At 36.3% G+C, this 15,071-nt stretch overlaps 1 protein-coding gene across 2 annotated transcripts in view; it reads left to right on the top strand.

Annotated features, from left to right (window-relative positions):
- MED13 (mediator complex subunit 13) overlaps positions 1–14,542 on the top strand; it is a 95,682-nt gene extending 81,140 nt beyond the window's left edge. For both annotated transcript variants that reach the window (XM_041000802.1, XM_041000801.1), the window contains exons 28-30: positions 3,653–3,826; positions 6,942–7,042; positions 7,360–14,542. In XM_041000802.1, coding sequence (XP_040856736.1) covers positions 3,653–3,826; positions 6,942–7,042; positions 7,360–7,492 — 408 coding nt within the window. In that variant the 3' untranslated portion in view covers positions 7,493–14,542. The remainder of the gene's footprint in view (positions 1–3,652; positions 3,827–6,941; positions 7,043–7,359) is intronic.
- The last annotated feature ends 529 nt before the right edge of the window (positions 14,543–15,071 follow it).

Genomic DNA, 15,071 nt, shown 5'->3' with positions numbered 1-15,071 from the left:
ATTAGAAAGTTTAGTTTACCCAAATGTTGTTCCTTAATTTAGTAAGGGATTAACATATGAAATAAGATTCTGATTTCTCTTGGATATTAGCAAGAGGTGATAATCAGTATATTCATGCTCTTGCCTCATAGACATCAGTTTTTTATACATTTAAAATATATATATATATTTGAAAGGCACAGAGAGAGGAGAGAGGGAAGCCAAGCATAGCAACTGGTGTATTTTCTATTAACTGGTTCACTCAGCAAATAGCTGTATTAGCCAATGCTAAGCTGGGTTGAAGCCCAAAACTACACTTCTATTCAGGTCTTCCATGTGGGTGGTAGGGAGTGAGTTATTTGTACCATCATCTGCTTTTCCCCAAGCATATGAACAGGAAACCAGAAAATGCGTATGGAATGCTCATCTGAAGCCAAAAGCCAGGATCCTCATCTTGGTCTCCCACATGGGTGCAAGGTCCCAATGGTTTCATCCATCTTACTGCTTTTCCAGGCCAGAAGCTGAGACTAGAAGTGAAATGGAGCAGCAGGAACAAGAATTGGCACCCATGTGGCTCTTAGCACATGCAAGGAGAGAACTTAAGCACTAGGCTATTGCACAAGACCGTAACGAACAGAATATCTTTCCCTCTGTGTTTCTATCTGTCTGTAAATCTGCCTTTCCAATAAAAATAAATAAATCTTTAGAAGAAAGACAAAAGAAGTTAAATATTGAGCACCATTCCCCTTCTTATGCTTATCAATTAAGAAAGCAGGCAGTCTTGTACTTCTGTTTGAAGTCAAAACTGATCATGCTGAGTTGAATAATATTTTGGTGAAATTGAATATAATTGTCACTTTGTTATTTTAGTATGTATATATGAAGTATCTACATTTTGAACATAGGGAGGGAGGCATCTGTCCAGTCTCACTGTGCGTATTTTCATGTTTTAACTGCTAAGAAATGAGGTTATTGAGAGAAAGCACATGTAACAAAGAATAATTCCATCACCTGAATGAAGCCACTTTTACTTTTAGTCAGCTAACTTCCTTCAACATATATTTATTTTACAGCTTATTATACTGTTTGGACACTAAAATTTGTCTCCCCTTCTTATTTATTTATTTATTTATTTAAGGTTTATTGATTTAAAAGGTTGAAGAGTAGTTTGTTCCATCTGCTGGCTCATTCTCTAAATGGTGGTAACAGATAGTGCTGGCCTAGGTAAAGCCAGTGGCAGGAACCCAAGCTCTTGAGCCATTAACCACTGCTTCCAAGGCACATTAGCAGAGAACTGCATTGGAGTAAAGCAGCTGAGTCCCAAGCCATGGCTTAATCTGTTGTACCAAGACACCTGCCTCTCCCAAAATCTTTGGCATTGTAGCATCTTCCTCTTTTTTTTTTTTTTAACGAATTTTTTGTTATTTTCTTAAAGATTTATTTATTTTTATTGGAAAGGCAGATACACGGAGGAGAGAGACAGAGAGGAAGATCTGCCTTCCAATGGTTCACTCCCCAAGCAGCTGCAATGGCTGGAGCTGATCCAATCCAAAGCCAGGAGCCAGGAGCACTTCTGGGTCTCCCACGTGGGTGCAGGGTCCCAAGATTTTGGGCCATCCTTGACTACTTTCCCAGGCTACAAGCAGAGAGCTGGATGGGAAGTGGGGCTGCTGGGATTAGAACCTGCACCCATACGGGATCCCTATGTGTGTGAGACCAGGACTTTAACCACTATGCTATAGCGCCGGGCCCAAGATTTATTTTATTTTTATTCAAAAGACAGATATACAGAGAGGAGGAGAGACAGGAAGATCTTCCATCTGATGATTCACTCTCCAAGTGAGCGCAACGGCCGATCCGAAGCCAGGAGCCTCTTCTGGGTCTCCCATGTGGGTGCAGGGTCCCAAAGCTTTGGGCCATCCTTGACTGCTTTCCGAGGCCACAGGCAGGGAGCTGGATGGGAAGCAGGGCCGCTGGGATTAGAACCGGCGCCCATATGGGATCCCAGGTGTGCAAGGCGAGGACTTTAACCACTGCGCCATCGTGCTGGGCCCAAGGAGGTACATTTTAAGTGGAGCATCCATAACTGGAACTGGTATCTGTGTAGTTTCCTGGTATTACAATATGTGGCTTAAGCTTGCTATACCTGAGTGCTGGGCCCCTTAAACTTTTTCTTAAATACCAAGAGATATAGTAACTAATCCTGAAGAAACAAACATCACTTAATGCTTTTCTCTTTATTTTGACATGTTTTCCAAAACACTACTTTGTTTTATCTATGGGATAGATTTGTTTTGGGAAGGCATGGCTCTCAAGAATTAGTTGATGAAATCAGAGGTTTCGTAGAGCGTTTCATAGTTTTTGCTAGAATAGTTTTCACTAACAGCATAGACTTGGGATAATAATAAAATTGGTTAACATTGGCAGGGGCCAACATTGAAATACATAGGGTTGCAAATCCTGGCTGTTCTGCTTCAGTTCCAGCTCCCTGCTGAAGCTCCTTGGCAAGTGGCAGAGGGATGACTTAAGAACATGAGTTGTTCTCATCCAAACCAGAGACCTAGGTGGTGTCTAAGTTTTTGGCTTTGTCCTCGCCTAGGAGCAGCTGTTGTGACCATCTGGGGAGTGAACCAGCAGATGGATTATCTTTCTTATCTGGAAGGCAGCTATGCTCAGCACTCTAGCACCAAGGCCAGCAGATCTTATCTGGGGCATGTTCGCTCAACTGGTTAATCCTCCACCTCCAAGCTTGGCTTCCCATGTGGGTGTCGATTCGTGTCCCACCTGGGCCACTTCCTATCCAGCTCTCTGTTTATGACTTGGGAAAACTGTGGAAATGGCCCAAAGCCTTGGTACTCTGCACCCGCGTGGGTGACCTGGAAGATGCTCCTGTCTTCAGATCAGTGCAGCTTTGGCAGTTGCAGTTGCATTTGGAAGTGAACCAGCAGAAGGAAGATTGTCTCACCTTCTCTTACTGTAAATCTGACTTTCCCCCCAAAATAAATAAATCTTTAAAAAACGAAAAAACTGCCACTTCCACCATTTAGGCACCTGGTTTGATAGCCTTATTAGATCCTCACTTTGCATGCACCGGGATCCCACATGGGCACTGGTTCTTGTCTCGGCTGTTTCACTTTCCTTCCAGCTCTGTGCTTGTGACCAGAGAGAGTAAAGCCTTGGGACCCTGCATCTGTGTGGGAGACCCACAAGAACTCCTGGCTCCTGGCTATGGATCATCTTGTTTCCAGCTGTTGGAGCCATGTCGAGAGTGAATCAGTGGTTGGAAGATCTTTCTGTCTGTCTCTCCTTCTCTCTGTTAATCTGCCTTCCCAAATAAAAAAAAAAACAAATTAAAAAAAAAATTTGTCTCCCACATTCTTTTTGAGTCATTCTATCTTTCAAATAAATGCACAAGTAGATACATCCTAAAAATAAGATTTTGTCATATTTTTTTCCCTAGTGCAACTCTTAAGAGCTCATTCTTATAATACTATTAATAATTATACTCTTCCTAAGAGCATAGCTGTTGATTTTTTTCAGGATCTTCCTGCATTCTTTTTAAATTGATCATCATGTAGTGATAAGACTATAATATCCTGTTTTTTATAGATTTATTTATGATATCTAGGTATGTTGAATGAACTAAAATATTTTCAATTTTTTTCTTTTCAAGGGTCAGGGTACTGATCGGCTACTTTCAACAGAATCTCATGATGAAGTAACTAATATTCTTCAGCAACCATTGGCCCTTGGTTACTTCGTATCAACTGCCAAAGCGGGTCCATTACCTGACTGGTTCTGGTCAGCATGTCCTCAAGCACAATACCAGTGTCCCCTTTTTCTTAAGGTATTACTATTTTGATGTCAATTCCTATATAATCATAATTTATGGTATAATTACTGGGAAATATAACAGTGGGGTTTTGAATCCTTACAACTTGTCTAAGATGCCACTGCAAACTCTATTGGCAGGATCACAAAGAAAATTATGTAATTGTGAAACTATCACAATTTTTACACTGATGTTTGAGCTTTTTCCTGAAGTCAGATTCTGGATAACCTTGGTTTTGATTATTATTTGCAACTTATCCATGTGGAAATAAAGTCTAGAATCAAAGGAAATCTTACATCTTTCTAACCTGTTTATTTTCTAAGTGAGCTACATTCAGAAAATCTCACCTGCCTAAATCCATGGATTTATAGTGGGTGTCAGACTAAAGAGTGGACCTCTTCCCCCCAATGTGTCTTAATTTATTCAAATGAAGTGGGAAGAGTTAAAGACAGAAATTTTCCATGTGCTGGTTAACTTCCCCAAAAGGCTACAACTGCTGGGGTCGGCCCAAGTACCTGAATTGAAGTGGAGCAACTGGCTCTCATCCCAGTGCCCATGTGTGATGCTGGCTGTGGCTTAACTAGCTACACCATGATGCTGTCATCTACCCTCCCAGATTTGAATTTCTTAATTGTTACTGTGTTATTTTTTGCATTACATCTTAATGTATTCTCAGGTTGCATTATTTTGAGAATTAACAGTTCATTATTTTGAGAATTAACAGTTGTAATAATCCCAGCTTTTTATTGTCATTTACTCTCTCCTTATAAAAACTTCCTAACTGCATAATTTCTATTAAGTATTCCATAAGTAATGATTTTCAGATACATAGTGATTTACTTATTTGTTTTTAAAGATTTATTTTTACTTTTGTTGTAAAATCATATATACAGAGAGGAGGAGAGACAGAAGATCCTTCCTCCAATGATTCACTCCCCAAGTGACCACAACAGTTAGAACTGAGTTGATCAGGAGCCAGGAACCTCTAGTGTGTCTCCCACATGGGTGCAGGATCCCACGGCTGTAGGCCATCCTTGACTGCCTTCCCAGGCCACAAGCAGGGAGCTGGAGGGAAGTGGGGCCACCAGGATTAGAACTGGCACGCATATGGGATCCCGGCATGCAAGGCAAGGACTTTTAGTCTCTGGCTACTGTGCCGGGCCCTGATTTATTTATTTATTTATTTATTTTTAGCAAAATAAGTAATTATTAGTAAGTGATATAACTTAAATATTAAGGTAGTTTACTGTTGCTGCTGCTATTATTCCAAAATAACAAATTCATATCTGATTTACCTACTACATAAGCCTACATAAATTTACCATTTTTAATCCTGTATGTCATGCCATTTCAAACTTGTGAACTGAATTTTAGATACAGGGTCAAATTTGGATAGCATGTTTTCTAATTTCTTGTGTTTATGTTTTAGTGGGTAGTGGGCTTCTTGCTGTCCTTCAATCATATTGCTATTAAATGTAAATATCTTGATGACATCCCATTCAGTTAGTGACATTAAGGATTAAACAATGGACTTCTGTGGTCCATTCATAAAGAAAACAATAGCTGATCACCTGAATTGACTGTTTATGAGATTTGTTTAAACAGCAGCAACCAGGTTAAAAATTAGCTTCAGTATATGACTTTTCTTCCTCTTCCAATAGATGTTGTATAGAACATCTGTATAGAGATTACATCTTGGATATATTCGCAAGGAATTTTCTCTGGAGTAGTAGTATCTTTGGAGTCTCTATGAAGTGAAGAGTTCTTTTGTTCTTTGGAAAGGGTTACATATGCTGTCTGCTCTCTTGTAATCATAATCATGCGTGTGCATCAAAGGCTCTAGAAAAATAACAATAAATAACTTCAGTTATCATTGCCCAAACTTATTCTAGTACACAAGAGAAGGATTGAATAACACCTACTAATAGCTCAATGAACCAAGTGTTTCAATACACATTTTTGTAAGGAAACCTGTACAAAAAGTTCAAAGGACTATCCAGATTTTTTCTACTCAATATTTATTTGCAGAAAGGATAGTGTAAAGTGGGCATTCACCTCTCAGATACAGTGTAACAAGATTAGAACTTCTGGTTCTGAATCACCAGGTAAGGCATCAATGGCCATGATTTTTGTTCACCTTATTTTCCATGCACCCCATTTTAGTTTTGTACTATAAGCAGTAAAACCACGTGGTATGTTTCTCTTTGCTTGGAAAAATAGTGGACTGTTACCTAGATAATTTAAAATTTCTTTATCATATGAGTTAAAGCATTGGTACTAATAACATTTTATAGTGATGCCATGTGAAAGTTTCATTGTAACTCATAAAGACTTTGCAGTTCTAACATAAACTTCTCTAGTTATATTCCTGAATATACTAAACAAGAATTTATACATATAGCAGTTGCATAGGCGACTGCACCTAAATATAAAAAACACATCATTTACGGTACAGAGAGATCTAATAATTTCTTTAGTGAAACCACCATCTTTGTAACTCTGATATATATTGTCTTACAAACAAAATGATTTACTTCATTCAGGTGAAATGCAAAGAAGAGTAATGCATTCCTTTTTCTCACTCTTCATTGCCATATCTAAATGGGTGTGTCAGGCATTGCTAAGCCTGTTATGAAATTGCGCAAAGAAGGAATTTGTGCACTGTATTACTTAAGAGTATTCACAGTTGAACCAAAGCTGTGCTGACAGTTTATGTAAGTAAAGCATTTGCATAAGCTTATTCCTGCTAGCTTTTTTAGTGCTAGACCTAGCTTTGTCTGCATAGTTTACATTCTGAGGCTTTGTTCCAGTTAAACATTCATTTCATACATTTAGGCAAGTTACACCTTGAAAATAACTGGAAATCCTTTGGGTCAATTATTTTGTCATCTCAAAAACAGTAAGGCTAAAGAAAATATAGGACAAATCAATGTGAGTTTTGCACTTAATAATTAGTTTTGTAATGAATTAGTTAAGCAAGTAGACCAAGAATTTGTATATTTCCTCTCATTCATAACATTAAGCTAAAATGTGTTTCATCAGAAAAAGACAGAATGGAAAAATTAGGTAAAAGTAGGTATTACATTATTTTCCTTATAGTCAACTGATTGATTCCGTGTTAACTTTTTAGGCCTCTTTGCACCTCCACGTGCCTTCAGTGCAATCTGATGAGCTGCTTCACAGTAAACACTCCCACCCACTTGACTCAAATCAGACTTCAGATGTCCTCAGGTATAGCAGTTTTATCATTAAGGGTTCTGGGTTGCAATTATAAAAGAATATAATGTCAATTCTTATTTTTCTCCAGTTTTGATAAGAGTTTACAGTTTTCAGTTGTGTTGTTCAGAATCAGGGTTTTCCTAACACAGGTTATTATTTCTCAGCACATTTTATGAAGATAATTTTTTCCCCCAAGGATTCTGTTTCATATCTTTCACTGTTTTTTTTTTTTTAGGTGACTTTGAAGCTTTAATAGTATAATTGAAAAGTACTTCCAAAAATCTCTGTTGCAAATAGATTTATGACTTACGTGGTTTATTTCTTTTCAGGTTTGTTTTGGAACAGTACAATGCACTCTCCTGGCTAACCTGTGACCCTGCAATCCAGGACAGACGCTCATGTCTCCCAATTCATTTTGTGGTGCTGAATCAATTATATAACTTTATCATGAATATGCTGTGATCTTCATTTGATAGAACTGTGCAAGAAAAGAACAAGGAAAAAGGATATTTCGCTGCAGGATTAAGTTAAATTTATCTTCTCAGTGAGAGTCATTTGTGATGGGGTCTAATTCTTATTACTTCAACAAATATTGTTTTGACTTGGGGGGGCTATAACCCTGCTATTTTTCATTGACTTTACTGAACTCTTTAGGATGATGACTGATCAATACAAAACGTATTATAACATTTTTGTAGCAAAATTAACCTTTTTTTTCCAGTCACAGTATTTGTGAAGAGTAATGAGCCATAGTACCCAGTCATGTAAAATGAATATTAAAAGCATGGAGAGGAAACATGAGGAACAATGAATTTCAACATATGGCTTTAGAACATCAAGATGTTCTTGTATTGGATTATAGTATCTAGTATTCAAAAATGCCTGCATCTCTTATTTATTGTAAGTTTTTAAATGTATAAATTGTCTTATATTTCTTAACCTCTTTTATAAAAATTTTCCTAGAAGGTTTATACTGCCTTCTTGCTTTAAAGCAATTGGTCTAAAATATATGTAATCGTCTTAATTAAAAAGTTGCAGTAGGGTTGCTTTTAGAGTATTATTTTTTTGTAAGGGGGTGGGTGGGACAGTAAATTTGTATTGTCTCAATGTACAGTTTAATGGGGATAGAGGAGAAATAATGTCCATACCATTGTGTGTGGAGAATTTACAGCTAAGCTGTAGTTGCAGAGTACATGTACAGTAATGAAGTTCACTGTGTTTATAAATGGAAAAGGTACCGGGTCTTACAGCATTTTATATATCACACCTTTACAGAGTAACATGATGGCAATATACAAGTGATATTGTTAGGTGGTTTAACTTAGAATAAAATGAGAATTCTTCAGTTATATTTTGTACTATGGTTTAGGGCTATGACTAATATTTCAGGCCATTTCCAGTGAAAGAAACTTAGTTTTACAAGAAAAACATTTGCTACTGAATGCTTAAACTAATTTTGGTGTTTAATGTTAAATGCTTAAAGTTTTTTCAGTTTTAACAGTGGCACATTTAGGCATGGGGATATTATTAATTATATGAAATTTATCTTCAGGATCTGCTACAAGGTTGAAATTTAGCCCAGCTCTAGGCATTTTACAAATTATTTTAAGAGCAATCACTCTTGATTGTTTGACTTTTTTATTATTAAATTAAAGATTGGGAATGTGTGTGAGTGTATGCATATGTTTGGGTGTGTGTGTGTGCAATCAAACTGTGGTGTAAATAGATTCTCAGTGAATTCTGGTATTCAAACTCTATTCCACTAGTGAAAGAATCAGTTCTAAACTTAACCTGTTTCCCTTTTCCTTTTTTATTTATTAAATTTTCTTGGTTTGGAGATGGCAGTCCCAAACACCAGAGTCTGTGCTTTTCTTTAACACAGCTCAGATTAAGATAGGGCAGATGCCAAGGAGGTTCTCACCTCCCTAAAGAAGGGATTGAATTGTAGGGACTTTAATTCACCCCTTCCTTCAGTACAGCTTTTACCCCTTCTTATTTGCACATGCCAAGATAACTGCTTTTATGCAGACTTTCCCAGTAATCCTTTCTACAGTGCTACTCACCAGAGAGCCCAAGTTAGCCTCCTATCTGCATTGCTGACTTGAATTCACAGTCACCAAGTCTACCTATCTTTCCTGGAAGCAGTCTAACAAAATTCATATTTGTATGTTAATTAGTGATCTACAAGGGGATGATCCATTTATTTACAAAACTATTTTTAATAGTGAATATCTTTTCCTCCAGATGACATTGCCAACAGTAACAAATTGCATACAATAATTATGTATTGACTCTATAATTTACATTAGTATTTTCCTCTGAAAAACACAATACAAAGGCTAAGTAAAGAATGAGGTACCACCATTGGGATTTTAATTTGATATTTTATTTTTTTTTTACTGGAACTTGTTTTGTATGTAAATAATCTGCTTAGCATAAATATCACTTTCTTATGAACAATATTACTTCATCAAATTGTGTAAATAAAAACATTAGCAAGTGTTTTTTTCTATGAAGAAAACACAGTTGATGACAAGGGTTTCCAACAATTTCTTTAAGACTATAATCAATCTCTGTGGTCAATATATTTTGATACTAAATCTGAAGATTCCATCTCTTCATTTGTTTTTAAATTATTCTACGCACCACAAGTTATATAGTTTATTTTAAAACAAAAACTTGTCTGAGATTTGAGGGAAAGGATGCTTATTTGGAATTTCTACAAAATTAATATCATTTTTATATATGTTATTAAAAATTAAAACTATGTTCTCAGTTGCTTAAAATCACTAACATATGATAACCACACCTCAGTTTGAAAATAGATTGTTAAAAAAAAAAATGACTCCTTGAAAGTTCTTTTATATAGAGCCATAAGGAGGGAACCCAGTGTACAATTTATTTTATCTGAAAATCAGGGAATAGTTCCCAAATATACAGGATTCGCTGAAAAGACTTTTTCCTTCCCTTACCAGTTCACACTCAATTGAAAATTATTAAATAGCCATTAGAAAAGGTCAGCTGACTTGGGGAAAAAAAGAAATGAAGCCTTTTGTACAAGATGATGGTTCTGATTTCCTAATGTACTGTCACAGACAGGTATGGGTAATCATGTTTTATTTATATAGATAAGCAAAATATTATTACTTTATGCCAGTGGATTACCAACAGCTTGACTTCTTCCTTACAGTGATAATGTCTGTACGTGTGTTTTGGTGTTTTGTTTTGTTTTGTTTTGGGTTGGGTGTAGTTATCCATTATGAAGCAGGGTGGAAGTTCAATATCATGGCATTTAAATAAGATTAGCTATATAATGTCTGCTTCCAGCAAGTGAGAAACATCTAGCCATACCTTTCTTCTGCAAGCCATTCAGTTATCAGGACTGTGAATTAACACTGTATGAATAATAAATTTCTGTACACCCTATTGTTTGGCCAGAAGGCCACCAAGTGTACTTATATGTAATCCTTAAATTTTAAAGTAGCTGTAATTTTTAAATATTTCTAAACTTTTCTTAAACCACTAAAATTGAGCTCTTAGTACTTAATCAGCCATCCTCAGCTGTATTCGTACTCAATTGTCAGTATGGCAGAGATTACTGTATTAAAATATCTCCTTTCGTCTTCATATTTACCTTCTGAAGTAATTTTTTAACTTAATGTGTTACAACAAAGATTTGCAGATCTTTAATCAAGCACTATGTTAATACTGTAATATCAAAATACTATGTTGCATTATTTAAAATGTTCAAATTGAATAGATTAAAAGGAAGTTTTTAAATGCTGTCGCATCATATAATTTGCTACTTCTCCACTGTGGCATTTCATATCAGTCTATTATTACATTTAATGTTGCATGAGTGGTATTTTGGCCTGGGTTTCCTGTTAAGATTTTAGTTGTCTAAATTATGGCAAAACCTTTTTAACATACGTGTTTATTTCCCTCCCCACCAAATCAGCTGGAAATCACATTTTGGTTTCTCTTAATGTTTTAATGGGCCCAGAATTGTGGTTTAAATTTTTATATGTGGTTTGGTTTTTTTTTTTTTTTTTTCGGAGTAGGAATTCAAAAACTGGATTTGGGACCTAAAATACTCCTCAGGTTGATGTATTCATGGAGTTTTAAGATAGAAACTGGATTCGTGGACCTTAAAGTTGCTGAATTTAAAGTACAATTTGTAATGTCATTACTGGACATATCAGCATCAATCCTCTCAATAGCTTGGTCACTTTATGAAGGGGCGTTTTAAAGTTGTTGTTGAGTAGTAACATTTAATATGGTCCAATTGCTTTTCTTTTTAACGTGACAAAGAATAAGGAACAAACACTATTGCTGCCGAATGCCATAACACTGAGTTGTACAAATTGTGATTGAGGAAAATGAAAAAGTTTATACTTTTTAAAAAAAACAACAAAAGCAACAAAAAAAAAAAAAGAAAGAAACTTCAAATGGAATAAATTATTCATGAAGCCTTCATTGTGGTGTCTTATTCTGTTGAAAACACTTCCATCTCAAATTTGCAAAAACTTATAGCAGTGTTACTGTGCCAAAAGCAACCCAGAAATACTTAATGCACTTTTAATTTATCTGAGGGTTTTGTTTTTAAAAAATAATTTTAATTGTCAGTGTACAATGTGTAGGATAGTTACGTATGTATATATATTCTAATTTCTTTTAGGTTGGTCAGTTTGGTAATAATTTTCTAGTCCTAATAAGCTACCATTAAATAAAGCTTAGCTTTACCCTATTTTTATTTGATGCATAAATACATTTTAAGCCCAAGAAAAATATTTAAATATGATTAATCATCAAAAATAACTCTGCTATAATATTCTCAAAGCAGCCATCTAAAATATTTTTGTTCAGACTTGGGCTGAGGAAGAACATACTCCAAAATTATTGTGGTTATTTTGAAATGGATTCTGTCAGCACATTGTGTTTGAAGAAAGCTGTACGTTGCTGAATTGCCTCTTAAACTATGTTCTGTCTCGTGGTTGATATTACCTCTGATTTATTTCCACTTTCTTTACTATAGTCTGTGTATGACTAAAAATTAACTATGCAAATGAAACTTTTTATAAAAGGAGTTAATTACTTTTTGCACAACTGCACACAATCTTTCTTTTCTATTTGTAGTTTTCAATATTGAAAACTATCTGAAAATCTTATTGAGTGGTTACTGAAGGAAATGAATTTTTTTCTTTCATAGTTTAAATCACATACTTGTTTGTACTATGTATAAGGTATTTATACTTGTTACGAATCCAAGCTGCTTAGTTAGACAGACATGTCCCCTACCTTAAGAAAAAAGTTTTTACATTGTAATCAGTGTGCTCTACCTTTGCAAAATCTAAGACTTTGAAAGCCTACAATGTTAGTTCATCCCTTCCATAAGAATGTTCTTGCAAATTATTTGCCAGAGTTCTCCATGTGAATTTTTTTAAAGTCAAGAGCTACACACTTGAAGGTAAAAGTATATGAAATTTTGGTGAGCACTTTGAAATGTTCTAGAAGTAAATAATAAATTACTTATGGAAATTATCTTGGCCTCTTGATATTAATATATTTATGTGCGTAAATGTATGTATTTACTCATACCACTAGCTGATTGCTCTGTGTATAAATATATTTATGGAATTTTAGAATCCAAATTGCAACATGTTTTGATAGTTTTTTTCTGTTTAGCTATTGGAATATGCCTGAGACAGAATGATTAAAGTAAGAATTATTCAGAAATACTCAGCATATAATGATCATTATAGATTTCTGAGAGATGGAGAAGTAGAGAAATGACTCAGGATAATGTTAGAAATACAGTTTGAACTCCATTCAAACCATTTTGGTAAAGTAACCTTTGAAATAGTACTAGGAAGTCTGGAGGTTTAGTGGCAACCATAATCACATAAGTGCATGAATTGGAAATGTCTAGGCTTTGCCTACCATGGTGTTTAGAAGTTCTACTCTGGTAACAACTAACCCAGGTAAGTCAGGGTTCCTCGTACATATCTCCCCACCTCTCAAGAACTTTAAAGTGGAGTTGTTTGACCAGGACACACAAAAGCAAAGAAGAAAGAGAAACATAGTTTTGGTTTCTGGTGTAAGGTAAATTTATCAATCTTGAATGTATTTTTTCATTATCTAACTTTTAACATTTTCCTGTGCTTACTGTAGGAGTGTTATCAATGCTGGACTAAAAATTAACTCTATTTGCAAAGTCCTGCTTGAGACAGTTGTAAGTTGATCTTTTTCTTAGCTTTCTTTTCCCCAAAGTCATCCAACAGAACTGTGTCAAACATGACCTATTGTGAGATTCAAAAGTTAATGCTTATTCTGTAGCATTTTTACCAAAGGAAAAAAAATACTACTGAATGCAAAATTTAGTTAGCCCCTGTACCACACAGTGTCTTCCAGTCTTGAATTCAGAATGTCTGAGTTTAAGATTTGGTTCTGTCCTCTTTTTTTGTTCCGAGCAAGTTTGTATATATCATTAAAAGTAACATTTCTCCCCCATAGAATCCACTTTGTGCTTAAAATATTCTGTGTTGCTATATATGGTACTATACATTGTTTAAAGTGTACAAACCATAAGCTTTGTAAGCAGTTATCAGTGATTACCGATCTTCTGTATTGACTATTAAATATGTTCATCTAGTGGCAGGCATCTGGTCTAAAATTGAAATGCCCATTAAGTCATTGTGTGTTGTTTAAGTACTAAGACTTAGTGCATCAACCCACTGCTTGAGATGCCTGCATTTGTACTGGAGTGCCAGGGGTTGAATCCGCCTCAGGTTCTGATCTAGCTTTCTGCAACTCTAGGAAGGAACCAGATCGTGGCTCAAGTGCTTGAATTGTTGCCACATAGATGGAAGATCAAGATGGAGTTCCTGCCTTGTGGATTCTGTCTTGCTACACACTGGCTGTTGTAGGCATTTGGGCGCAAATTTGAAAGACTGAGCAGCAGAGAAAGGTCTCAGTCTTCCCTCTGCTTGTTAATTCCTTCACTAGCCACAATAGCCATAGATGGACAAGGTCGAAGCCAGGAATCTGCAGTGCCAATTCACATCTACCATGTGGGTGCAAGGGTACCAGTTACTTGGGCTGTCTGCTACTTTTGAAGCAGAGCAGCTGGGATTCAAACTGGCAATCTGACATAGCATTCAGTGACTTAACCTGATATACCAAAACTAGCTCTCAACTCAAGAGTCAAGAGTTTCTTTTGAGTCTCCCACGTTGGACTAGTGGCCAAAGAGACTTGAACCATTCTCCACTGCTTTCCCAGGCTATAAGCAAGGAGCAGGATCAGAAGTGGAGCAACCAGACATCAACCAGTGTCCATATGGGATGCCCATGCCACAGGTGGAAGAGCAGCTTGCAATGCCACCCTGGCTGCCTACCTCAAAGGCATTTGTTGTACCCATATTTGTATACATGGGTTTAATACCCAGTACTGGTTCCTCCAGCTTTAGGATGATGAATACCATGGGAAGGCTAAAGTAATTCACTTTCTGCCAACCCACTTGGGAGAGCTGGATTGGGTGTTTGGTTCCTGGCTTTGGTCTAACTCAGGCTTAAATACTACAGGCAATTGGGAGCACTCAAGAAATAGGAGCTGTCTCTAATAAAAATATGTGTAAAACCATTTCCATTTCAGTTGAGCTGGTGGTCTAAATTATCAAATGCCATATCAAATAAATATTAAACAAAACTACTTTGAACCACTTCAGCATACTTGTAAGTTGATCTGTCCACTCTTGGTCTTTACTTGCTTGTTTAAAACACTTATTGGCTACTACTTACTCTATAGATAATAAATACCTAGAGCCTTGCATGTTATCCCATTTGTTTTCTCAACATGAGCCTCTCTTCTTGTTCTTGTGGCCTTTTAGATACGGCCCCGCTTCTCATCCAGCTCTCTTCTTGAAGTCTGGAAAAGGTCAGCCCAAAGCCTAGGGACCCTGCAACACTGTGGCAGACCTGTAAAAAGCTCCTGGCTCCTGGCTTTAGATTGGCTCAGCTCTGGCCAATCCAGCTCCCTGCTGGT

Source organism: Ochotona curzoniae, unplaced genomic scaffold (assembly GCF_017591425.1).
Source record: "Ochotona curzoniae isolate NIBS_2020 unplaced genomic scaffold, NIBS_Ocur_1.0 scaffold_2453, whole genome shotgun sequence".
NCBI classification, from domain to species: domain Eukaryota; kingdom Metazoa; phylum Chordata; class Mammalia; order Lagomorpha; family Ochotonidae; genus Ochotona; species Ochotona curzoniae.
Note: the sequence above shows the minus strand (reverse complement) of the source record. Positions and strands in the feature narration are given on the sequence as shown.